At 41.7% G+C, this 26,575-nt stretch overlaps 1 protein-coding gene across 1 annotated transcript; it reads right to left on the bottom strand.

Moving 5' to 3' along the window:
- Positions 1-3,775: 3,775 nt before the first annotated feature.
- Positions 3,776-14,786, bottom strand: WNT16 (Wnt family member 16). Its single transcript, XM_079303063.1, has 4 exons — positions 14,414-14,786; positions 14,090-14,337; positions 11,927-12,213; positions 3,776-5,518 (listed from the first exon to the last, which is right to left on the bottom strand). Exons 1-4 carry the CDS (start codon positions 14,782-14,784, stop codon positions 5,054-5,056), a joined length of 1,371 nt encoding a protein of 456 aa, XP_079159189.1. The 5' UTR covers positions 14,785-14,786; the 3' UTR covers positions 3,776-5,053.
- Between the last annotated feature and the right edge of the window lie 11,789 nt (positions 14,787-26,575).

Genomic DNA, 26,575 nt, shown 5'->3' with positions numbered 1-26,575 from the left:
GTTTGAAATTCTATTTCATTACTTAAGGGTGTAGTGAAAAACTAATGGTGTAATTCCTGGGATTTTCACAGAAAAGCAGTTCTGTTGGTGTACATGCCAGTATTGCCTATGTTGCTATCCCAAATAATACCAAAATAATTTGAAGTTACTCAGCAGGGTTTTAAGAGGAAGAAACCCTATTTGGCTGCATTAACAATTTCCCTGGACTGCACTTGTCTTCATTCTTTTTGGCCAATGAATATTTCATCTTTCTTCAAATTAAAAAGTTCAAATCTCCTCTACGAAATTAAATGGAGAATGTGTGCCTTTATTAGCAATCCAAGTTGAGTAAATATGATTCTCTTAACCCATTAAAGTTGTAGCTGCAACAAACCTTTTAAGCAATGTATTTTAAAACAGTAGAATAGTAGCATTTTTTTTACATCCTAAATAATTTGATTCTTAAAATTTTGATTGAAATCTTCCTCTTTAAGCTGTGTCCTCTTTAAGCTATATGCTATCATATTTAATAAGATTCTTGCCAAATATTTCAGTCATACTGGAGTGGCCACACAAGTGGGGTCTCCTTGCTTTTCTCCATCTTCATGCTCTGTTCTCTTGCTGCAAAATTGGTCCTGCCCTCTCTGCCATGAGTGGGCAAGCAGCTGTGTCCTGCTGAGATGAACTCTCTGAAATCCATGACACTTTCTAGTATTCTGTAGATTTAATTTGAGTTGCCAAGCATGAAGGTGACTATTCTGTCCTCTCTCCAGCTGGGGATAGGAAAGCAGTTGCAAACATAAAGGTACAGGTGTACAAAAACCTTCGTGTGTGACAAAGCTTCAGGATCCGTATTTTCCTATACACAGTGATGGGAATTTTTTGCAGCATCTTGTAGACTTGTTGAGAGCACAGCAACAGGGGAAGGGAAGAAAAAGGTTATGAGATGTCTGCCTCAAAAAGTAGAGCTGTGAGAAGAGAGGGGGAAAGACACAAGGTTTTAACTTAATTTTCACCAAGGAATATCCAACTGGGATTCAAGGCAACTGAAGATGACTTCAATGTAAACCACAGCTCTCAACTGCTTTACTAGTGGTGCTTTAGATGGATTAATAGGAGTCCTAAGAAGGCAATGGAATGGGGTCTCTGCCCTGATGTACCCTTTGGACCTTCCCCAGTGCCTTTCATGATGCAACTTTTTTTTTCCCCTTCTGGAAAAAGCAGACCCTTTTACAGCCTTAGTTTCCTGATTGCCAGTTTGGAAAAGGCTTTATTTTGCTCAACATGTTTTGCTTTCCAGATGTCTTACTGTGGCACTTCGTTTCCTCCATCATTGAATTGACTGCTAAATGCTTGATGCGTATGTAATGTCTCCTGAACTGTTTGGGTTTTCTGCAGTCTGAGTGTTTTTCAAGAATAAGTGTGTTAATAAAATAAGAAGCCAGGTGGGTGATTTCAGAAGGGGAAATAATGCTGCTGCCATAGGTGCAGACTGACTTTCCTGTGTGAGAATGGGAAGGGCTGCAGTGCCTCCCTAACTGACTTGGGTTCTGGCTAAGGTGGATACTAAGCAAAGGAGTTTTTATTGATGAAATTCTCTTCAGTTTTAAGGCTGTAAGGGATGGGAACTTTGAGGCTGAAGCAGGAAAGTGTGAGAACAGCTCTTGATGTGTTCAGTGATATCATGGGGTGTCAGTGGTTCTGATGCTGTACAAGGGACCCTGTTCCTCACTCTCTGAGCAACAGGGCACAATCACCTGAGTTTCAGCCACATCCTGCTCCTGCCTCCCTGGGGGGCTGAAAAAGGGAAGAATGGCAAGAGAGAACATGCTCTACTTGGGCTGTTTCTTTGCATTTCTGATAACATTAAAGCCACTTTTAATTCCTCCTTGCTGTATCTGTGGTTACACCTTTCAATGTTACAAAGATGTAAGGCATCCGTCATAGACTCAGGTTAAAAGAGATTCCTCAGATATCACTTCCTGTGCCTGAATGTTCATGTAGGTGGGTTGGCTCATGTGACTCTCCACTTAGGTATTTTTTTACATTTTTCTTTGCCCTGTGTTCTCTCCAGAACACAAAGCAGTTCCTTTACTCTTGTATTTCAATTGATATGATCTCTAAATCTGTAATCACCTGTTGCCTCAGAAAGGTCTGTTCCTTTCTTAGGGTGTTGTTCACAGCATGATACAGTGACAGGCTCATGCAAAAACATGAAAAAGGCACTTAAAACTGGGGAGGAATCATGACTCCTCTTTGAGCTTGATGGATGGCAGTGGAAGACAGTGCTATCTTCTGTGGAACATAGCTTGCGAATGTTTTTTCCTACCAAATGCTACAGCAATCTTCACTACTTACCCTTTTCAGACTTGAATGTTTCAGCATTGTTTTCATCAGTACCAGTTCCCAGGTCTTGGCAGCTGAATCATCCCATTGAAAAATTTGGTGGATGTCTTGATTTCTGACTTTTATATCTTAGTTCTCCTAGATGCCTCAAAAGGATCTAACCCACCATGTAGATAACTACACCTTGTGTTATGTTTTTTAATATATTAATTAATAAAATGAATATAATCTGTTTATTATCATTTGAAGTATGCAGGTATGAAAACTTTGTTTCAGGGCATTAGAATATATATGGACAGAAGTAGGGATCAGCACAGAGCACTGTAATAGTTCAACTACATTGTCTACTGTGTAAAATGCATGGAAATCACTCCATATTCTGGGAAGTTTCTGATCCCTGGAGGCAGCCAAAGCAGATAATTCCTTTTCTCTTGCTGATCTTGCAATCAGTGCACAGGAAAAAAAAAACCAAAAAAACAACAACAAACCAAAACAAAATAACAAACTACTGAGCTCAAATAATATTTCAATATTATTTTGGTGGTCAAAATTGTATTATCCCAAGTGTGGTCTCAGCAAGAGAGTATGATACTGTTCTGTCTGGACTTAATGCTGTGTAGTCATCTCCCATCCACGCTGTCAATTGGTCCTGTGGCACAGCCTGAGGAACCTGTGGGTTTATTTTCACTGCTGTAAAAACCTGGGGGCCCAAGTCTCTCTTCAGGGTCTTCCACCATGATATCTCCTCCCTGTTTAAGTTTTCACAGAGAAGGTGTTGAAACCTCCTGTGACAGTGCATTCTGAGCACCCTTCCCACAGACAGCAGATTTTGTGGTCCCAAGATAATATTTGGTCAGACAAACAGAGATGGACTGGCCAAATGTGGAGTAAAGGTCCAAATGGCAGATAATATACTTCACTGTTGCTGAACTGATGTTCCTAAAATAATCCACATAAGGCAATGAAATACCACATCAGAGAAGATTTTGTTTCCTTCTTCCTGACCCACACATCCAATAAAGAGTCACAGTTCAGAATCTGGTTACCATCTTTCCTGGGAAAATAACTGACAACTAGGAAATCGATTCTTTAAAGGAACTTTGAAAGCCTCAGCCAAACTGTCCCAAGTTTCTAAAAACTGGCTGTTGGTATGGAAGAAGTTAAGGGGTTGCAAACCCTTCAAGTTCCCTTGATTTCAGTGGGAGTACTTACTGCTGGAGCTGGGATTTCAGTGTTGGTAAAATGCATTGAAGAAAACAATAAAAAGAAAGTATGCAGAATACTAATTAACCAACCATTTAAAAAATCATAGTAAGTGTTTCTCATCAGTGTGTATGAACTGCAATAGTTATAACCACCCTGATGATTAAAAACCCTAACATTTATGCAGTTCTCTGACTAATTTCCCCCAGCACATGCAAATAAAAATCAATTAAAGGCTACTACAATATTAACAAATGTCTACCCAACAAATCTTAAGGGCTGTAGTCTTATCACATTAGCTTTGGAAACCTTTTACATAACTTGCATAATTTAAATATTTACAAAATATAAACTTTTTTGTTTTATCAAAAATAGTACTTTGCACAATTAAACAACAGTAATCCTTTCACATGATGCTTTTAAAGCCAGGCATTAAATCACTGCATAAAAATAAACAACCTTTTACAGATGAAAATAAAATTAAGCCAACATATGGAGACAGAGAAAATGTTATCATTAACAGTTTAAATATTTTAGTGGTGTGTGCCAATCCATAAATAACATTGTGCAGTCAGCTTACTGAGGATGCAGCCTAATTAAAAATTCTAGCTGCTGATTCTGTAAAGAAAATATGTTTTAAAAAAATCCTTTGTTTCATGGCAGATTCCTTTGGGCTAAATCTCATGTGGTAAATTTTGACAAGGATGGTGAACCACCAGTGATATGGTTGAATGTGGCAGGTTATTGCATAGAATTCAAGAGCAGCTGACTCTCAAAATATGTGCTCAGATACTCAGGAAATGCCTGCAGAGGGTTTTATTTCCTTCAAATATCAAACTGTATTTCTGCCCCTTCTCAGACCTGTCCTTTGTATGTTTGAAGGACATCCTATCAAAAATCCTGAGGCTGCTATTTGGAACCCCATTCACACTCACCAAGCTGTGCTCCTGCCTCTCTCCCCTGGGCACAGCTTGACGCTCCTTTTCCAGGCAGACACTGCTGAGCTCTCTGCAGTCTCACACGTTCCTCACTTCCCCAAGCTTTCCTGCACACTCTGCAGAAGGCACTTTTCTGAACGGCTGCAAAGCAAATGCTTCGTGGTCAACAGCTGAACCCTTTCCCTATCTTTGTGGGTTTTTCTGAAGTCTGCAGAAATGAGCTATCTGCTGGTTCCAAGTAGCTCCACTTTTAAAAGCACAGACATAAGGACTATATCTAACGTGTCTTACAAACTCTCTGGCTAATGAGATCTTGAGATTTCTCCATTGTCCCAACCCACCACACGGATCTTCAGGACATTGTGTCTCTTAAATACTTGCAAAGTTCAGCATCTGTCCCTTCTCATGCAGTAACACGTTCAAATGTTCCATCAGGAGTCCTTGTTGCTGTTTAAGCTGTCCCTGCATGCAGCCAGCTGTGCACTCAGCTGTCCTTTCAGTCGAGGCATGCTTGCTGGCTGCCAGCACCTGTCCCCCGGGGCGGTCCCTCTGAACCCTCCTGGTGCCATGGCCCCGCTCGCTGTCCCTCACTTGCAGGTGTGCAGGTCGCTCACGGTCTCGCAGCGCCGGCAGCGCACATGGCAGCACCAGACGAAGCTGCAGTGGCAGCGCTGCGCCTGCCGCACCAGGCGCGTGTTGTAGCCGCGCCCGCAGCACAGCAGGCTGCAGCCCTCGGGGCCCTGCGACGTGCGGTTACACTCTCTGCCCTGAGTGCCAGGGATGCCCAGCTTCTGGTCTGCCACGCAGTAATTGGGAGATTTGTTCACATACAGCAGGTCCTCCTTCCCTATTGGTATTTTCCTCTGGCTTTTCTCTTTCCTGCGCAGCTTTTTTTTCGGTCTGTCTGATATTTGTATGCTGTTTTCATACTTATCCTTTAAGAACCGGCCGATCTTTTCAAAGGATGACATGGTTTTCCAACAAGTTTTCACAGCACAGGAGCCAGAAACACCATGACAACGGCAATCCACAGACATCAGCTTTGCTACAGCCTAAAAGCAAAGGAAGAACAACATTTGGATGTGGTTCTTTCATTCATCAGGAATGCTGCCTGACATCAGTAACACAGAGGTTTGAGAGTATTTAATATTACAGCTGCCACTGCCATTTCCGTAACAGGGAAGTCAGAGCACATGTTAGGAACCAGGTTTCCGGTCCTGGACCCCCACCATGAGAGGAATGATCTTCAGATGTGCTCTTCATTTGCAGTTTGTAAGGGCCATAATGTAGCAATACTGATCACAACAGTGAAAGCTGTGATTTCTGGATAGCTTTTCATTCTGGAGGATCCTAATTACCTGAGTGACATGTCCTGTGTCGCTCCTCCCACCGCTGGAGTGCAAAAGCCTCTCATGGTTGAAAGGGTGCAGTGAGGAATAGCAGGAGGGGAAAGCAAGAATAGGGCAGGTCATGGCACCATCCCTATGCTGGAAGACATTTACTGGGCAAGTAAGTGCCCAGTTACTTTGCCTTTTAAGGATACTTACAGCTACCATGAAGATCACTAAACATTCACAACCCTGTTTGTAACTAAGGCCACAGGAATGGCTGAAGTCACACAACAGTGTCTGGGCAGCCAGTGAAGCTCAGTACCCAAAGCAGCACAGGAAGAGGCGCCTCAGGGCAAGCTGTTGGAAGAGCAGGAGGATGCTCACATCTCTGAGCAGCTCACATCTCTGAGCTTCACAAAGTCTGTCAAAAGACCCACCAGGTGTCTTAGCAGAGGTGTCTTTGGCTCAGATATTCTGTAGTAAATTTCAGGTGCTTCTCACTTATGGTCTTAAACCCTGTTCTTTTAATTTAGATATAGCTAGTTCTAGTACGGGTTTCCAGTGTTGCCAGTTTCATAATGGCTCTCTTTAACATAATTAGACAGTTGCATTCACATTACTTTTATAACTGTCAGTGTTTTAGCAAGGTTTCCACAGTTCTTGCCAACACTCAAATATCCTTAGCTGAGTTCCTTCTCCATGCCCATGCAGAAGCAGGGGCTGGGCTGAGCAGTAACTGTCTGACCAACAACGGGAATCTGAAGCCTGTGTTAAGTTTTGTGTAAGACACAACAATTTTGGCTCAGTTTATAGGATATCAAGCCTCAAACAACTGGAATCTGTAAACCAGCAGTAACTTCCTTTATCTGATATCTTTATTTTGAGACAGACTCAAGCACACTAGAGACAATCAGTGCAATACTTCCTTCTCTATTATCAATCATAGCATAAAATCATACCATTAGTCTTGTGACAACCCTCACATTAGAGTTTGAAAAAGGCATTGAAAAATCACACATGTACAGATGTAGCACAAGATACCATAATTTTTGTTTTGTTTTACATTTGCAATAATGCTTTCTGGAGCCATCCTATGGACTCATATGGGCCATTGGTTAGTAGTGTGGAAAGCCCATGTTGCCATCTTCCACTTTACTAGCCTTTCCCTCCATATTTAATTTCCACAATCAAAGAAATTGGGAAATTTAGCAGTAAGTGTGGATTTCAAATCAACTCATTATAAGTGTATCTTGAAACTTCTCATGCATCACTGCCAATGCTTTTGAAGGAACCACTTTTACCAAAACATGGGGAAAACAAGAAAAAAACCCAACATCCCAACTACATGATGTTTATTAAATTTCATCCTAAGCCTTCACTTATCCCTCAGCCTCCACAGATACTAAGTGCTGTCAGTCTGTGTCTTTCTGAAACTGAATTAAAAAACCAGAAGACACATCTAACATCCTCCTCTGGTTGCCCTTAATAAAGTAGTTTCATTTGTGCCAGTTCCTAAGCCTTGATTCTGCAGTAAGATCTGAGACCTGAAATCCTACCAAGCCCTTCTGGTCCTCTGCAGGACCAGAAAAATCACAAGTCCCAGACTCCATGCTGGTAACTCAGGCAGCACAAATGCCATCCCCAAAATTCCAAAACCAGTCAAGGTATAGGGCAAGTCAAATGAGCTATTTCTGATCTATGTGCTAAACTGGGACTTTTCACCATGGTGACTGTGGTCACTGAGGTTTGGGATGAGTCCAGCAAGGTTGCTCCATTGGTTTCAGTGGGCATCGAGGCCTCCTGGCACATTCTGCCCCAAAGGTATTGACACAATCTTGAGCTGGCATTTGCAGAAAAGTCCACAAACATTTTAAGAAACACATGACCAAAGTGTTTGTTTGGAAACACATCTTTGGTGAATAAACAGGAACAATTTCTAGGTTGAGGTTACTATGGAAGTCAAATATGCAAGACATTCACAAAAAACATTAGCAAGAAAGAGCAGGCATATGCCCTGACCTAGAACAGCCATTAGCCTTTGCAAACTAAACCTGGTGAAGAGGTGCACCTGTACAGAACATCCTTCCACATGCTGTGGGCTGCTTCTGCAATTGCAGATTTTTCTGCACTACTGGAAGAAATAAGAATATTGCAACAAGCAGCCTCTCACCCATGAGCACACACAGACACTTTTAGTGGCAAAAAAAACTTCTAGTTAATACTTGTAGATACTTACCATCTCTTCTACATAGACTAATTTATCTTTAATAGACAGACTTGACCTTGCTCAATCTCATGAATCTGTCAATAACAAAATCACTGGGTAGTCAGAATATTAATCATTTAGATGCACAAGTAGATGAGGCAGATGAAAATTTAAGATCCAAGGTCTGTCATAAGACAGATGGTCCAATAAAAATGTGAAGGAAAAGAGAAATACAATATCAAAAGATAAATTTTATGCACAAAATAGAGAGGATTAATAAAATAGAAAGGATTTAATAGTATTTTTCCAATTTTGAATGATAAATTATTTTTGTCAAGTAACTAGAATTTTAAAGTAGTTTTAAATCATATTGTGCTATTAGATTTGTAAAGTTACAGATGTGTTCCTTGTTTTCACTGCAATATGGTAAGATACTTACTAAGGGCAGAAGAATCCAGAAATTGTCAGAGGAAGCTCTGGACATGCCTGCTAGGTGCTAAGGGTGAGTTTCTTCCATGTGGGCAAGTAGCCCAGCAGATGACACTCAGAGTCTTTCTCTGAGGATGAATTAAACAAAAGTAGAGGGAGACAGAGTTTCCAAACAGGAGCAGAAACTGATGTTGAAGTCTTAGATTGACATAAAAATACAAAAATGCAGCATACATTAGCAGTGTACAGATGAGCAGATGAATGCAAGAACTTACAAATGTGGTTCAGTGTCTTGCTCCCCAGCTGATGGGATGGGAAAATTTTCAGCCTAGACTCCAAAATACTTTAAGTTGCCAACACAGGGAAGTGACATTTTGCTTTGCCTGATCACAGAACCTGCTACTGCATCTCAGTCTACCATGTGAACTTCAATGAAAAAGCTCCTATAATTGAACATCTGGCAAAATTTAGGGATTAGGCATCTTCTCCTGATGTTGCAAGCAAACCTAAGACTGTGCCTATAAAGCCAACATGGGCTTCAGGTGGGATCCAGCTGCAGCACACACCTGTGTCTCAGCAGTGCACAGTGACTGCAGAGTTACTGGGACCATGACCTCCAGACTGACTCCACTACTAGTGCTCTGTTTCACACTTTAGATTCAAACAGTGAATCTGTTCAGATATTCGTGAAATAGTGAGAGGATTCTCACTATGAGACAAAATTCCATGGAGAGCCTCAGAGGAGCACTGTTACAGAAAACTAGTGGATAGATGTGTCATTCTGACCAAGCTGGGATAAGCTTTCTTAGGTGGGTCATGGAGCTGACTGATAGCTAGTGAGAAATGACCAGTGGGGAACTGAGCTGGGCCCACAAGCATCCTGGTCAGCCAAAAGCCCCTATTCCCACTCAGCCTTGGTGGTACAACACACATAACAAGAGTGCAGGGGTAAGTGATGAACAGGGACCAGCACTGCTCTTTTTTAAAATTAAACCTGAGAGAAAGATAATTTTTAAACCATCTTCCTTTTGCTGGTCCAACACAATTAACAGAGGGAGCAGCAGAGGGTGGGAATCTGTGGCTAGAACAGACAGATGGGGCAGAAAGCAGAGACTGATTTGCAGCAAAGAGTGTCAATGGAATCACAGTTTGCATATCCTCTAATGCCAGTTAATGCTTAACATGTCCAAGTTAAGCTTTCTGTTTGCAGGCACTGTTCTCAGCTGTGACACAAGGACTGCCAGTACTAGTTTTGTCACAGGAACCGATGCCTGTAATCAAATGTCCCAGTTTTAGGCACTGGTAGAACTAATATGATTGTTCATAAAGACAAGCACATGTTCCACCAGAGGTGCATCACTTAAGAACAGTTCCAGACTTGGTGAGTCTCTTACCAATCCACAAGCATCAGTAAAAACAAACTCTCCAAACAAGCCCCACATCAAATAAATTTCCACAAGTGGAAAAGTAAGCTGAATTTTTCCAGCAGTAAAATAATACTAATACAATGATAGTCAACCCATAGTGCCAGATGCAATCTGAATCTTCTGTGAGTCAGATTAGTGGACAACTCAAAACACACACAGTTTTAAAATTGTCATATGTTGATATGATAACTATGAGATGTGGAAGTATTAAATAACATTTTGTACTGAAATAGGCAAGAAACAAGAGAATTCTGCACATACCAGTTCTGTTACTAATGCCAAACAAACACAGAATATTGTCCCTGGAAGACTGCTCTTGCAAGACACCAAACCAGGAACATGATAGTATTTATTACAAAAAGGTCATAAGATATCAAAACATCCTTCTTGTAAGCCCCAAAACATGAAGGCCACCATTTTCCAGCATCTTCTAGTTAACATATAAAAAGGAAGAGTTATGCTAAACTTTACTTTAGATAATATTGCTGCTAGAAATCCCAAGTACCAACAATAAACATTCTTTTTCATTCTGGACAGTTATCAAAATATTTGCTTTATCCTACATTTTGCCATTAAACTACAAAATATTTATGCATGGAAGATGACTATATACTTCTTCCTTAACCATCTCGCTCTACAAACATGATGAACAACCCTTTGCTCTTTCCCTAAGGAAATAATCATTTAATCTTCTGTTCCTCTTATTAACATCTACTACTGCACTGCAAGATACCAATCACCTTTCCTTGGAGATGATTTAGCTGACTAGTCTCTAATTAAACTCATAGTAACTGTTCTCAGTTTTTACTTAGGTTAAAATTTGCTTCTTCAACTTCAGTTATAAAAAGGGTCTTTGTCACAGTACCATGGATTCATGGATGGTTTGGGTTGGAAGGAACCTGAAAGATTTTCTGCTTTCCCAGCTACATAGCTTAAATGAAATAACACCTATTACCTGTGAATATTACTTCAAATTAAAGTAATTTTCAATTATACCACCATGGCTCTTATGGTGGCTTACTACTGTGATTCCTTATCTACAGCAGATAGGAGAGTTGATTACAGTAAAAGCCATTGATGCTGATGTTGCTTTCAGCTACAGGAAATTTCAGAGTCACAATGGAGTACATCAATATGTGTAGCCAAAACCAGAGGTTTTTCTTTCCTTTTTTTTTTTTTTTTTTTTCTTTAAAAAAAGGAAAAGCTGTGTCACTGAGCAGAACAGATTTAACATATTACTGGCCCAGAGAGAGCCATTAAAGATAAAATCTACAAGGTAAAGCAGAGAAAGTAACTTTAAAGGAAAAATAAGAATAAAAATCTCTGCCATTCCAGATGTAAGCTCCAGGCACTCAATTTTACAGTCCCACATCTCCCTGTATAGGCTATTTCTGCTCCCCTTTTACATCCTCTGCAGGACAGGAAGGAGAATCCAACGTCACACACTCAAACACACAGTTTTCCTCAGCAACCCTGGGTTGGAAGTTCTTTGGGCTGAAAAAAAGCCATCCAAAATCAGTTTCCTTTCACTTCTTTAATGCATGTCCTAACCAATGAGCTGCTTTGAAGGTGTCACTTCTATCCCATTTAAAGAAAATATTAACTCTTGATTTCCCCTCTGAACAATGTTAAACTTGCACTCTCAGGTGTGGACTGCAGACTGCAGATGAGTAATGAGCCTTTTGTCCAGCTGGCCTTCTCATTCAGTGTTAGAGAGAATTAAAAATGCAGGCCATGATAGTGACAGAATAATCAGTAACAAAAATCATATCGTATTATGCTGGTAACAGGACTATTTCGAGTTTGCAACTGAATATCAAGTACCTAATTAAGATAAATTTACTATTTAAGCACTGTTGATCTTTTTCTTATTTTGTGGATTTTACTTTAGCGTTGGTTAAAACCAGCTCTGATTCTGAGTTTGTCCGTGTTTCTTTGGTGATGTTACTGCTGTTCTTGCCCCTGGCCACACGAACACCTGCAGCCAAGGACACACCTCCTTTGGCCGATGCCACTTTGTCACTGAAGGAGATGGAGCAGCTGCTGCCACATCTGGGCGACACCTACCTGCCTCCCAGCCTCGTTGTTGTGCAGGTTCATCGCCAGCAACCCGCTCCCGCTCTTGCCTGTGCCGTTCGTGAGAGGCAGGTCCAGGAACATCCTGCTGAAGGACATTCCGTAGTGGATGTCGTCGGAGCAGCCGCCCCAGTGCCAGCCCTGGCCGGCCGAGCCGCCGTGCCGCAGGGAGCCGTCGCAGGAGCACTCGGTCACGTTCCCCGCGCTGCACCAGCGGGTCACGGCGTGCACCACGCCCGCCGCCGTCACCGCCGACACGAACGCCACCTCCTTCGTGCCTGCACGGACAGGGGCAAATGTCACTGCACAGCTGCCTCTGAGCGCCTGTGCCCGGGCTACAGACAGCCACCTCACAGGCCAGCTCATCAGCTCGGTCTCCAGCGTTACCTGCTCGAAGCAGAGGATGCTCATACCCCAAAATGACTTCATGACGATGCTATTAATGGTGGTGTTTCTGTACCATGCAAATTTGGGTAACTTCTTTCTAAATCTCATTTGCCACAGAAATTTTCAAGCCAAATAATATATATATATAAAAAAATCAAACTCAAAACTAACCACATTTCAAATCTCTTAGTCTCCACTCTGCTTTTCACTATTCATATTGATTTGAAGAAGAAAAGGTCAGTTTAAATCTCAGAGAAGCTGTCATGATCCCAGGTTACTTTAGTGCAGTGCCAAAACTTACCTCATGCTAAATTTAGCAAACATTGATGTTCTTCTAATTCACAAAAGTTGCAAAGATCCCCAAGAATCTTAAACAAGGAAGAAATCAGGATGGCACAAAGATTTTTTTAGGCCATGCACTTTCCCTAGAATAAGATGGCCATGGGAAAGACAGCAGCATGAAAGGCCTTTACTTGCTAGATTATATCTCAGAGGAGTCATGGAGGGACCTGCCAGGCCTTTTTATGCCTGTGCCATTCTCTGAAACTTCTGGCATAACATGGTACACAGCTTTATACTGTGTTAAGCAAGCCATACTGTAAGTACACTGAATATCAGTGAGTGATGAGTGAATGTAGCTGAAAGTTTACTGGAATGGGCCAATTTTCACTATTGTGAAAATTCTTTATTTCCAGTCTCAAAGTTCCTGCTCATGGGCAGGAAAATTTCTGTTTGTCTCTCCTGTTTACATTAGTCTGTGGTGCCAGTACCATCATAAAAGACTTCCACATTACACACTAGTGAAGCTTTGTGGGTGAACAGTGACACTCATTTATGGGTCTTCAGGAACAGTCCTTCCTGTTGAACAGGATTAACACACATATAGGTCCATGCATTGTGGAAAATTATCTTTTTTAATTTTTTTTTTTTTATTTTTCCCCTTTTCTTTTTGGAATAAGCACCACTTTTTATCCCTCGCTTAATATTTGCATTATTAAAGCTTGGGGGGTTTTACACTGTTTCAATACAAAGTGAAGATTGCATGAACACGAAGTGGAGATTGAATGAACACAAAGTGGAGAAGTGAAGTACCACAATGCTTAAAATCACATCTATCAAACAATCAGTGACCAGGGAGCTGGGAAAAAAAAAATAATTGCAAGATCCTGGCAACTTTCAGGAAAGTTTTGGTGTGACACTTGATACAAAAAAGTCCTCCTTGTTGAAAATTCCTGCAATTTCGTAATTATTTAATGCAACAAAAAGCAGCTTTGGTTTCACTGTGCTGATCAATACCACATAACTGAGCACATATATTTTAAAGCATGTCACGCTGTATTCTGTGCCCTGAGCAGACTTTTTTACCTGCTAGTTACCTTTGGAAATATGCCATAAGCCCACTTATTTAGTAACTATGACACAAGGGTCTAAACCTAACCTAAGTCTAAGAATAACAGTATTTCAACACAGTCAAGTGGATCTACCTGCGGGCAGTGTCATCCACGGACGTGCTACGCGGAAATGTCAAGAAGCAACAAGGACATTGCAAAGACAAGGGCAGGTTCGTCTGCTCTGCGCGTTTCGTGTGCCCGCGGTAGCTCCCGGGCCGGCCGCGGTGACCCCGCGGGCTCTGCCCGGCTCTGCGGGCGGGCGCACGGACGGACGGGGCGCACGGACGGGGCGCACGGACGGACGGGGCGCACGGACGGTGGCTCCCGGCCGCCCGGAGCCCCGGGCAGCCCCGGCGGGGCGGTCGCGGTCACTCACCGCTGCTGAGCTGCTGCCCGAAGGCGGCGGGGCCGGCGGTGCCGCGGCGGGCGGCGGGCGGCGAGCGGCAGTCCCAGCGCTCGTGTCGGAACTGGCTGCGGCACTCCTGCAGCCCCAGGCGCGCTCCCTCCCGGATCGCGGGCATCAGCTCCGGCTTCTGCTCGCACAGCTCCTGCTGCGGCCGGCTCAGCGGCGGGCTGGCGCAGCCCGGTTTCTCGGGCCCGCCGGCGGCCGCGATGCCCAGCCACCTGCGGAGGCAGCCCCCGTCAGCGCCGGGCCCCCACGGACCCGAGGGCAGCCCTCCCGCCCTGACCCCGTACTCACATCCAGGTGCCGCCGGCGGCGGGGCAGAGGGCGAGCAGCAGCGCTGCCCGCAGCAGGCACGGTCGGAGGGGAGCCCCGCGCCCCATGGCAGCCGCATCAACCCCGCCGAGCCGCCCCTGCCCGGCCCGGGCAGCAGGGACCGAGGGGGCTGTGCCCAGCGGCTGTGGGTTCTGTGTACCCGAGTCCCTACTCGGGCTTCTCTCCCTCCAGGGAGGGGGCGCGGCGAGCCCCGGCCGTCGGACGGCCCTCCTTGGGAGGCTGGGCTGCCAGGGAGGGACACATCGGGAACCCTCGCTTCCCGTCAAGGTGAGAAAGTTGGGATTGATGTTTTCCCCGGCTCCTTCCCCGGCCGTGCCTCCCCGCCCCTGCATTGGCCGCCCGGGGGCCGGGGCGGGCCGGGCGGGGGCGCGGAGGGGACTCCGCAAAACACGGACCGCAAAACACCGCTGCACAAAACACCGCTCCGCAAAATACTGTTCACAAAACACCGCTGCACAAAACACCTCTGCACAAAACACCGCTCCGCAAAACACGGACCGCAAAACGCCGCTGCACAAAACACCGCTCCGAAAAACACTGTTCACAAAACACCCGCTGCACAAAACACCTCTGCACAAAACACCGCTCAGCAAAACACCGCTGCACAAAACACCGCTCCGCTAAATACGGTCCGCAAAACACCGCTCGGCAAAGCACGGCCCCGCGGTGCCGCTTGGGCTGCGAGCGGTGTAGCGGGGTCCGGGCGCGGCAGAGCGGAGCTGAGGGCAAAGGAACCCGTTGGTCTGCAGTGACTGAATCCACAGAAACGAGAGAGATGTTAATGTATCATAACATTCCCTACACTTTTTATTCAATTTTTCTAAGGCTTTGGCAGTATTAACTGAGTCAGCATCAGTATTCATTAGGACAGCATTTGTTAATTCCTGTTAACTTCAGTGAGATGGTCTTATCAACTGCTCCCTCTATTGCTAGTCCTTAGTTACACATTAAAAGCCAATGAGTCAGCTAGCACCTGATGGAGAGCTGGCGTTGGCACTCTGGACTTTCAAGTCCTCTTTGATCACAATATATTGCTGCTTCCTTCTGTGTAAGCAAAACACCTGCACTAAAAATAATCTGGATAAAATGACAGGTCTGTAAAACTTTGATTTGACACAGCTGTAAATTAGTGAGTGAAATAGCTCCAAGTGAAGAACACAATAAATCATCTCAATGACAAATGAACATTTTTAAGAGTACAACATGTTGGGAAATAATCACGTAGATGTGCTGTTTTCACTGCCTTTCCCCCCATTGAATGTGCAGAGATGTTTTAAGAGCACAGTCTGTTGCCTATTTAGATCTATTTAGATCATATTTAGATCCTTCCTATTCCATGCTCTCAAAGCATCTCCAAAGCATCACCAACTCTGGGCAGATTGCTAATGACCCCACTAGTTATTTAAACCTTTCAATATAACTTGTTTTATCTGTTCTGAATTTCAGTCCAGAGAACATCTGCTTGTGGTTGCAGAGGAACTCAGACCAGAGTGAGGGACATTGTAACACAGGGAACGAGCCATGAAACAGGCCTGAACCAGCCAAAATGTGTGGGCTGTGTCAGAGAATCATCTAATTATTCCAGGACACATGGTTCATTTTATCCTCTTTGCTGCTTCCTGGCTCTATCTTCTAAAGTTAATTCAAAGCCTTGGTCTAGCAGGCATGGATTCCTTATGTGCTGCTTTATCTGCTCTATGAATTTATCATCTGCTCTGAAATTACTTTTTCCTGCAGGTTCTTTGAACAAGTTTCTTTTCTGTGATTGTTTTGATTTTGTTGTTGCTGGTTGTCTTTTAAATTTTTTTTTATTTATTAATGTTAATATGGCTCTTTTGGTTCTAAACTCTTAAATGTGAATTCTTCAAAGAGGCTACAAAATCTTATATGCAAATAGCAATGTAAGATTTAAATCTTACAAATATTGATTTCAAAAATTCCAAGCCTATTTGTAGCATTTCATATATATATGCCCACTTAAATAGATAAATTACCTTTCTATTGGGCTCTCATGGGGAACTGATTTTATATACATTTTTTGCTACAATAATCTTTATCTAGTTAGAGTAACCCTTTGATCATATACACTGTAAAGTGAAACACTTGCAATTTGGAGAGCTGATGCTAAACAAAAATTAATATTTATTGCAAGGGACTTCTTGAGATCATCCAATTCAATCACTAGCAATGACTGGAAGCAAACTACATTTTTCCATGACCGACTGATTTTAAAAAGTTTGGGTTACTGTGTGTTTGAATGCTGATCTCCCATCTGCCTTTCTTCCCATCTGTTTCCTTACAACCACTCCCCTGTTGCTGTTACAGCCCAATTCCCCACCAGATCCCCATCCTCCACCTTTCTCCTGCATTTCAGCTTCCTGCCTGGCATTTGCACCATCTCTGCTTTATTCCCTCCAGCAATACTCTCTTCCCCAGGCAAAGGCAGCATATGCAGTGATATTTCTGCTAGTCCAGAGCTCTGTGTCTGCATGCAGGTCAGTTGGCTGCCAAGAGTGGGAGGGCAAACACTTTGCTTTGCACATTATGTGCTTTACAAACCTGCAAAGAGAAACAATTTAGTAATGCCTTACTGATCTACCCAAATTTGTTGTAATTTGCCAAATGTTTCTGAAGACTGCAATTCTAATTCATTAATGCTTCAGAGCCCTCTGTGCTGGTAGACCTTTCACTCCATCACAAACAGCCACATGAATGGGATGCAGAGAGAGGGAAGCAGAATCCAAGCCAAGGTCAAGTGCCAAGCTTCAGTGAACAAAACTTGCTATAAATCAGGGAAGATATATTTGACTTTCTGCTTATCTTGCTTTCTCTGGCCATGGTGGGGCTGTCTGTGGCCGTTCATACTAAAATGCCTGCATTTTTCATTAAAAAAAAAAAAAAAAGAAAATCAAATATTGATAAAAGAAAAAAAAAAAGGAAATGTGTCTATGTAGGTTTTTATTCATTGATAGGATATTTATTGATTTAATATTTAATGAACATTACTGTGATCCTGACAGGGTCAATTACATACATACTTACATGTATGTATGATTCACTAAGATATATAACAAAATACTCCTGTGCAGGCCTTGTGGAAATAAGCTTTGCTTCACAGATAAGATGCTTCAGAGACAGACTAATTATCTCTTTAAAAAGATAGTGGCCAGTGCTTTCACTATAATCAAGGTTTGTTGTCTTATTATATATAAGTACATAAAAAGTTAACTTCTCCTAAACAAGACACCCCTTTTGAAAGCTTTATTCAAATTATTTTCCTTCTCCTGAACTTCTGATGCCCATCAGGACCATGATTATGACAGAACAAACTGCATTATCCTACCTGTACATACAATGGGGTCGTTATCCCCTTATCTTATAAAAATGAACAGAGGGCAACCTATATCAGGTTATCCCTTCAGCAGACATAGCATATGAGTTCACAAATGACTGGGACAGCAATTAAAGTGCATCCAGTAGTGACATGTTGTCAGATGGAGACTTCACAAACAGACCCCACAATCATGTAATGATTCTAAAGCTACCCCTGAATATTATGTTTATAGTAGCTACACAAGACAGTATACAGAACCACATTTTCTATGTGTATGGATATATATAAAATAGAGAGATGTAGTACCTGGAAGGTGAGGAAAGAGCATGCATGCTTCTCACAGTCCCTTCTGTTCTTTCCAAAGGATCCAGAAAAAACTAAGCTTTCTGGAGCCCATAACTCCAGGTAGTTGCTGAATCAATTGCTGAGCAGGTCTTCTGGCAATGTGCATTCTCTGGTGATGTGCTTCCACAAAGCTGGGGCTTAGACAGGGAGAACTCAGCCTGACTTTAGAGTATGATGTTTCCTGTGGTCACAAATCTAGAAGCAGTGTCCTGGGCTTGCCAATATTTACATGAGTGCTTGAGAATTCCTCAGTTTTGGGGGAAGCCTGGAAGTAGGTATGGGTTTCTTCTGAAGTGCTGCTAGCAAACTCTGTTCTCTGACATGGACCATCTAAATATAGGTATTTTCTAGGGTTACCTCAGGGAGATACTTTCAGCATACTATTATTAAGTAAAATTCATTAAGGGAATGCTGTAAATGCTCCAAAGCATAGTGTGAAAGATGTGGGAATAAAATCCACTTATTAATTCTGATTTCACCCAGACTTTACTTACTGTTGAAAGCCAAACTTAGTAGTAAAATTGTATTTGATAGCAGTGCACGTTTATGGCATCAATGAATTTCCCTGGTTGTTTTGAGGATGATGAAAAATGCTCTTGGCAACAGGACACAATGGAAAAAGGAACTCTTTTATTGACTTAAAGTTTGCTTAATGTTTTCTTTGTACTTAAAGCAAAATAATTTAATTTTTTGTTGTTTTTTAGATCAAGTGTATGAGATTAGAGTAGGCACTGCTGGCTGGTGTTACAGAAGTTCTAGAAGGTAATTGTGTAGTTTTTTCATTGTTGCCTGTAAGAAAACAATCTGTGCCTTCATAAATGCTCATTTTAACATCAAATAGTTACAGGATGCTTTACACTAACAGGTTTTATAAGATTGTCAAAATTTTTGATTGGGTTAGATGACAAGCATCAATTTCTTCTTTGAATCTTACTAAATCTTGCCAAGTGCTGCATGTTACTTGTTTCCTGAGCCACTTCCTTATTTTCTCTCCTCAGTGACCACTTTCTTCTCTCTTTCTAATAATTTTTTCTTTTGGCTGGGCCTGGCACCAGAGTATGTGAACCCACTTAAACTTTTTAACACTGTTGTCAAAGAAAGTCTTTCAGCTTCGGAAACCTTATCCTTCTTATATTCCAGCAGCTGTGATATCTCTCCACTGTTGCATAAGACAGGGTGGTTGTGGTTTAAAATGTGTGTAGCTGTGGGCAAGATGCCAAAGTCTGCAGGGTTTAGACTGCCCAGCTAATTGAACTCTGCTAAACTGGCAAGTTATCAGAATTGCTGGGGTTTAACATCTCAGCAGCCTTGTAATAGTGTTGATCTAAATCATGCAAAAGTTAAGGCCATGGGGATAGAAAGGGAATAGTTTGAGTTGTTTGGGGATTTTTTTTTTTTGTATTTTTCTGCCTTTCCCATTGGTAATTTCCTATTGTGCTTATAATTATTTATTTGAAAACTTCCTTTTACTCCAGTGTTCTGAGGTGTTTGAGCAGCTCAACAGCTGTGACCACCAGTGAAAATGGGGTCAGTGTGGAGCTCAAACACCTGCAATTTCCCCTGCTCCTGTGGGGAGAGATGAGTATTCCTCAGCACGGGCAGTGGCAATCGTGCCTCAGGGTTTTCCTGGAGAAGGGGGCCAGACACCCTGCACCCCAACCATTTCAGGAGATAATAGATCCAAGCAGTCTTTGCTGGAAGAGACAAGCAGGAGGTACATGGCCCAGTATTGCCCTGGAGCATCCAGGTGATGCCAGAACTCCATAAACACCTCTGATGGAAGTGCCTCTGAGCCTTAAAAGTGCAGTGGTTAATCCTGACTCCCACAGTGGAGCTGGGCAATTTGTCACTTCCTCTGCCTTTCCTCACCATCCTGCAGAGACAGGGCTGCTGCCCAGACACCTGAAATCTCTTGCTTGTTGCAGGTGCTAGGGTATGTGAAAGATTCCCCAGATAAAGTGTAAAGGCACATCTGAAAAATTAAGTGCCACAGTGCCATAAATATCTGGTTTTAATAGTGCACACAGTATTAGGTTTCTCTCCTGAATGAAAAAATTATTTACAGCATCAAAACCAAATTAATGACATCTGTCTAGAAATAAGCATATTTCTATAGTTTGGATACACCCACAGAAAATGCTTTCAACCTCTGTTACTGCTCAGAAAATTCAACCATGTTGTTTTTGAAAATTTTCCTGCCTTTTAGGTAGTGAGTGACAACAGGCAGGACCATCAAGTCCTTTAATTTCTCATTTCTGTAAATATAATCTATTTTGCTTTCAAATTATCCTCATCAATTGCATTAGAATTTGTGTGGGCTCACCATTGTCCCAGCTGTGCTTGGTACTTTTGCATGTGAGACTCTGACAGGTGCTTCATTGCTGTTGCTGATTTTTTTTTTATATTTTTTAATATCTGTGGCTATTTCTGTGGAAGTGATTAGGAAATATTTTTGGATAAGGAACTCGGAGAGTAAGCTATGTGTTATTCCTCAAAATTGTTTTCCAGTGGCAGACATCCCATTATCTGTCTTTTAATGGAACATACACCCTCTTCAGCTGCTGTGGGAGGTGTTATCTGCAAGGATCCAAGAGAGTCCATTTGGTCATGGACAAACATCATGATGATGTACAGCAGGCCTGGTCCACACCAAAAAAAGGGATAAATAAAGCCTGTTTTCCAGAAATTGCTATCTTTAGATCTTTACATCATCTTGTGTTTTCCAAGGCTTGCTACACTTCCATATCTGTTGGAAAAAAGAGAAAGAAAGCCCTACAGGCTTTCTATTTTTATTATCACACAACTGACTTGGTTAGCATGCAAATCTAGTATCTGTGTGCACTTCTGTTGATCTCATCCTCAGGCTATCCAGGATGTCATAGCATGCTGGCCAATAGTACAGGGAATCCAACAGGAAAGATTTTTAAACTGACTTGGTGATACTTGTGCTTTGAAGTACAACTTAATGGGCACATGTGATTAAAAGCTTTCATGGTTGTAGAGGGAGCTTGAGTGTGGGATTCAGGTGCAAAAATACATGAAAGAGAAGTCAATATATTTTTTTATTGCAGCTGTCACATATTTAATATTATCACAATTATGAAGAACTGATATATTATTTTTATTTTTACATTTGAGACTGCAGATGATATTGTTCAGCAGTATCAACACTAATGTCTCCTTATGATAAATGTAGATATTGAGAGTTAAGAATATACTGACAAAGACAAAACAAAAATATTAGCTGAATTTAAGGACAGAGAGTAAATACTGATCGTGTATCTTTTCCAATAAATTACTTTTATAGAAACTGGTGAAGACAAAAACTAATGCAGCATATCTCAAAGGGGAGCATAAATGCAAAATGTTAAGTGAATCAAGTGTATTCAAAGTGGAAAGAAACATATTCTCAGATCTGATGATAAAATCTTCAGAGCTTGCAAATATTCCATATGGTCTCAATTTTATATCTGTTGCTACTTTCAAGGAATAAATGGTGCTTTCTGTACAGTATAGATAAAGCAGAAAAATAAATGTCTGGTGAATCAAGCTATATCAGGCTATATTTACATCATATAAACTTACCCCTAAGTGTCTACTGGATCAGATCCATGCAGCAGTATTGGAGGACAAAGATTCATTGTATTATTTGTGCCTATAGAAGGGCTGTATATTAACTTTAAATTTACCTGCCTTACAAAAATAAGCAAATGGGCTTAAAAAAATGTAATCAAATGTTAAACTACTCCCTAGCTGCAGAATCTGTCACTTTCAGAAAGTGGCCAGGAACTATGGAAACAGCATTTTTATAGAAGCTTTAAGACCCTTAAAGCTGTGTGCTGAGGTGATGTGTAACAAGGGGCACTGCTCTGCAATACGACTCCTGAGACCACTTATGCATGTGTGAGTGTGAGAGTCAGTGCAATTTACTCACCAAATCCCAAATCTGCCATGTTACGGGAATACAGCTCCACCTATTCAAATCAGGGGTCTCCAACTCAACAAAATATAACTTTCCTTCCTTTACTACACTGTCCCTGTATTGGAATCAGCTAAAAAGGAGACATGGCTGTGTAAATACACCATTTATTTTTGCCTATACAGGCAAAAATAGTTGGAAGGGTAGGTAGGATATGGAGAGGGAGGATACATTTCTATGAAAATAGGAATTTGATGAAATTAATTAGCTGGAGAATAAAATGAAGGAGTGTAAAGAAGAGATGAATCTTATAAGAAAAAAATTAAGCACTGAAATGCATTCCCACCTTATTTTAATTTTTGACTTTTTTTAGTAAGGAATATTCAAAGAAAGGTAGGAAAAGACTGGGAATGCTTTTATAAAAGGATGACAATTATTTGTTTGCAGGATTCATCAAGATGTACCAGGAGAATTCATGAATTCCTTGTATGCAGTCATGTCCATAAATGTGTGCACCTAAGTAAAGCATGAGCAAATTTGAAGAACTTTGGGTTTCAGAGGCTTGTCATTTTCTGCCCACCTGGAGGACCTTGTTGGGGGATCATTTTAAACAAAAATGTAAATGGAAAAAGGAGTCTAGGCATGACCAGGTCCAGATATTGTACCTATGTGTAAGACACAGTACTATCTCCGTTCGTGGCTAGATGGCCATAAAATCTTTATGTATCCAGGTGCATTGATTGCAGTTGAATATGTGACCATAACAGGGCATTTTCCTAGATGCTTTCATAACTGTTGTCTCTAAATCTGTCACAAGTAACCTGAAAAGGTACAGAGAGTTTCTGATGGATATCTATATTTTCTTCAAAGTTATCATGCATGAACAAGCCATGATTGGATTTCAGATTTCTACTTCAGCTTGCACTGCCATTAATATTGTTGGATGATTTGAAAAATCCTGCAAAAATTCAATCTGAAAAAAAAAAAAAATCAATCTTGATCCGTCAATATTATTTGGTGAAAGATTTGAAGACTCAAATCCCTATTTAAAATCTACCAGTTTTGTGTCATAGCATTTTTACCAGAGCCCTTGTGAATCAAGCCTTGATTTTTCTTTCATTTTATGTTACAGTGCACTGCCACTTGGACATTAGCCATACTTTTCACTTCAGCAGCTTGTCTGTGGCTGAAATACTGTCAAACCCTTAAATGTTCTATAGGACTTTTCTCCTCAGATCTTCAATGCTCTGTGTAGAAAGCCTTTGCTCAGCAGAGGCAATGACAGCTTGAACCAGGCAACAAGTATTCAGTGTGGTATTTTCACTTACAAACATCCCAGAAAATGTGTGGTCAGGATGATGGAAAAGGACAGGACCATCCCAGCTTCCCCAAGCCCCAAAAGGAGACTGAGACCTTATTAGTATGTACAGAGCAAGGCTAGATCTTAAGTTCCCAGATGGAATAAACTGAAGCAAATCAAGTAGCATCTCTTCTGAACAAGAGAAGTCTTTCTAGATGTACAAGTGCAGCTCTTGTCTAGCATAGGGCAGTCACTTTGCTTGCCAAAGATGGGGCTGTGCTACTGCACTGACTCTTTTCCAGTAACTGCAGGACCATGTTCTGTAGTGTTGAGATGGTGGTGCTGTTCTTTGGAGGTTGGGAGCTTTTAGGCAGCTCTCCACCTCATTGACCTGCCCACAACCAAACCAGATTGTCTGCAGTTTGTCTAGTCAAAACTAGAAATTACTGTGAGCTTGAGGGCTGATATTCTGTCCTTCCTGCCTTAGGAAATAACCCAAGTGCCCAGGCTGGAGGAGCATGGAAGATGACATACCAGATACAAAATGTGGTAATTGCAGCATTGTCTAGACAGATGCTCTGCTCCAGACTGGCTCCTGTGGAGTGATAGATCACTCATTTCAATGACTTGCATCTCTACTGAATTTTAATTAACAGAAGTGTGAGGAGCAGGTGTGAACTTGTTTTATAGATTCACAGTAGTCCTTCGGGCTCCCTAGACACAGTTAGATATCATTACCAAACACTTAGGAGTTCCTGCCTCTGAATCTTTTAATCTCATTTACAAAGTTGTATTTGTAGCAGGTACTTATTCATATTAAGAATGTTACTTTTCAGCCAGGCATTTACACCCCAGGAGGTTTAAACCAACAGCACTTCAGTGGGGATGGATGGGGTTTCACTGCACCTTACTCGTGGGGAGATTGTCAGCTCCCTTCTGGCTCCTGTTGCCTTTCCCCTCTATGTCTTCAGGGATGCCACCATTCACCCTGTCATAACTGCTATCTCACAGCTGCCCCACTCAAATCATCTGAAATTGCACAAGTTAGTTTACACACTACAATTCAAAGAGGTCTCTTCCATACTGTATTGTTTTGAGCTGAGTAGAGAGCAATTACATGAACAGCTACACACAGAGCAGTAATGTTGGGGGTGTATTTGTGTGTGAGGTGTGGAGAGATGTTAAGGGCAGTAAATTCTTCATATATAAAAAAAATAAAAATGGGGAATGTGGCCAAGGTTAGGCTCGTTTTTTAATGCCTATTAGATATTTTTCCTGTACAGTGGTCACCAGTCCCTGAGTTAGTTGGGCTCACAGTGCAGTTCTGGTACAGAAATAAGTGCTAGAAGCTGGGGCTCTCAGACACCAACCAGGTACCTATCTCTGTTATGACCTCTAAACTTGAAAAATAATCTCTGTTGTTTTCTGGAGTTAGGTGCCTGTCAGCTTGGCTTTTCTCACAGAAACAGACATTCACCTAGCCCTCTTGTAAGGCAGTAGGTGGAGTTTTGTTCTTCATTTACCTAAATGAAGGGTCTTAAATCTGTTTATCCCATACTACCATGAAATGTTCTGCTCACCTGCAGGACTGGGACCCCTTTGATCCAGTGCACTTTTAAACATACAAGTAGCTCCAGGAGTAGATGTTGAGAATGTTCCATGTTATCCATGCTGGAAAACATCTGGGGATGGTGGTGGTGGGCTTGTGATCAAATTCCCACAGTAAAGGACCAGAAGAGGGATGTAGAAGCATCTTTTACCTGCATAATGAATTCCACAGACATTTCTCTATTGAACTGAAATTCTTCTCTCAAAACTTTAGGCATCAGTCAGAAAAATCTGAGTTTATTTAGGTTCCATTTACAGTAAGCAATATTGTAAAAATAATAGGCACCTCTAGAGAATAATTCAGATTTTGGTCTTTGTGTGATGGTTACAAAGCACCTAGTGTGACCACAATCATAATTACAATGCTTCTATTAAATATGTAAAATTAAGCAGGAAACCAGGTTTTGGTGCCTGAGAACAGTCTCTAGAAGCTGTTGTCCTTGACTTCTAGGATGGCCTTGATCCAACAGGCAAGTTTTAAGTGTGCCTGCTGGCTCTGCTGTATCCATTTCACAGCTGAATGTGTGTTATTTAGATAATTCCATCAGGGCTACAGTGCTGAAGTGATCTAGAGACTCAGGAGCCCTGGATTAAGAGGTTACTAGACCCTGACTCCTTGTTGTTGCACAGAAATGATGCAATGTAGAATTTAGGGAACAGGAATGGGTGGAGCAGTAAGACCTGTTATGATTTAACCTTTTACCATCAGCAGTAAATCCCCTTGTATGTATGTGTTTTATAAGAAGTGGGCAGGACACAGTGTCAAAGGGTGTTGAAACAGGATTTTACAGTAGCTAATGGATACCATTTGCTGTAAAGTGAGCTCAACAAAGGCCCTGAGATTAAAAAAATACATCTATCAGTCCACACAAATAATGTTTAAATTGTAATCACTCCAGTGAAAACTTAAATAGAACACAACTGTGTTTCTTTATTTCAGAGGAAGCCATTTGTGGCTAGATCACACTGTGTGCTGCATATCTCATGGCTTGGAAGGTCAGGTTTTCAAGGCTTAAAGTGTTTTCCATCCTGTTAGGATAAATAAGGATTGGCAGGTTTCTTTGAATACATTTTGGGCATTAGAGTTATCATAATTAAAGCTTTCTGTAAATATAAAGAAACTTTGGAACTGGCATATGGAAGTAAAGGAAAAATACAGTTCAGAACTAATAAAAGTTCTCTCATCTGATAGATGATTTGACTACCATCTGAGGAGGCTGCACAATCATTGACAGGAGAATAGAAATATTACTTCCAGCTTCATAGTACCACAGAATCATAACAGAAATATGGAAGTTGATAATTACAAGAACAAAAGAAAATATAAAATGTGTTTTTGGAACATGGCAAGTGAGAAACTGCCAAACTCAGATCAGATCTTCCAACCCTCACAATAATCCATATAATATACTAACTTTAAAGGGCTCCTGACAACATTAATTTCACACATCTGATCTGCAGTGAGCTCTTCATAACTGCCCTTTGTCAAGAGGTGTTTGAGTCATTTTTATTCCTCACTCAAGGATTTTAGTTCTGCAGTTCTGTCTTCACCCAGAGTCTACTCAGTCCTTAGAGCAGCACTGGGACAAGCAGTGCTGGCAGACACTGAGCTATCCC

Source organism: Erithacus rubecula (genome assembly GCF_903797595.1).
Source record: "Erithacus rubecula genome assembly, chromosome: 4".
Classification (NCBI taxonomy): Eukaryota; Metazoa; Chordata; class Aves; order Passeriformes; family Muscicapidae; genus Erithacus; species Erithacus rubecula.
This window is presented reverse-complemented; position numbering and strand designations above follow the sequence as displayed.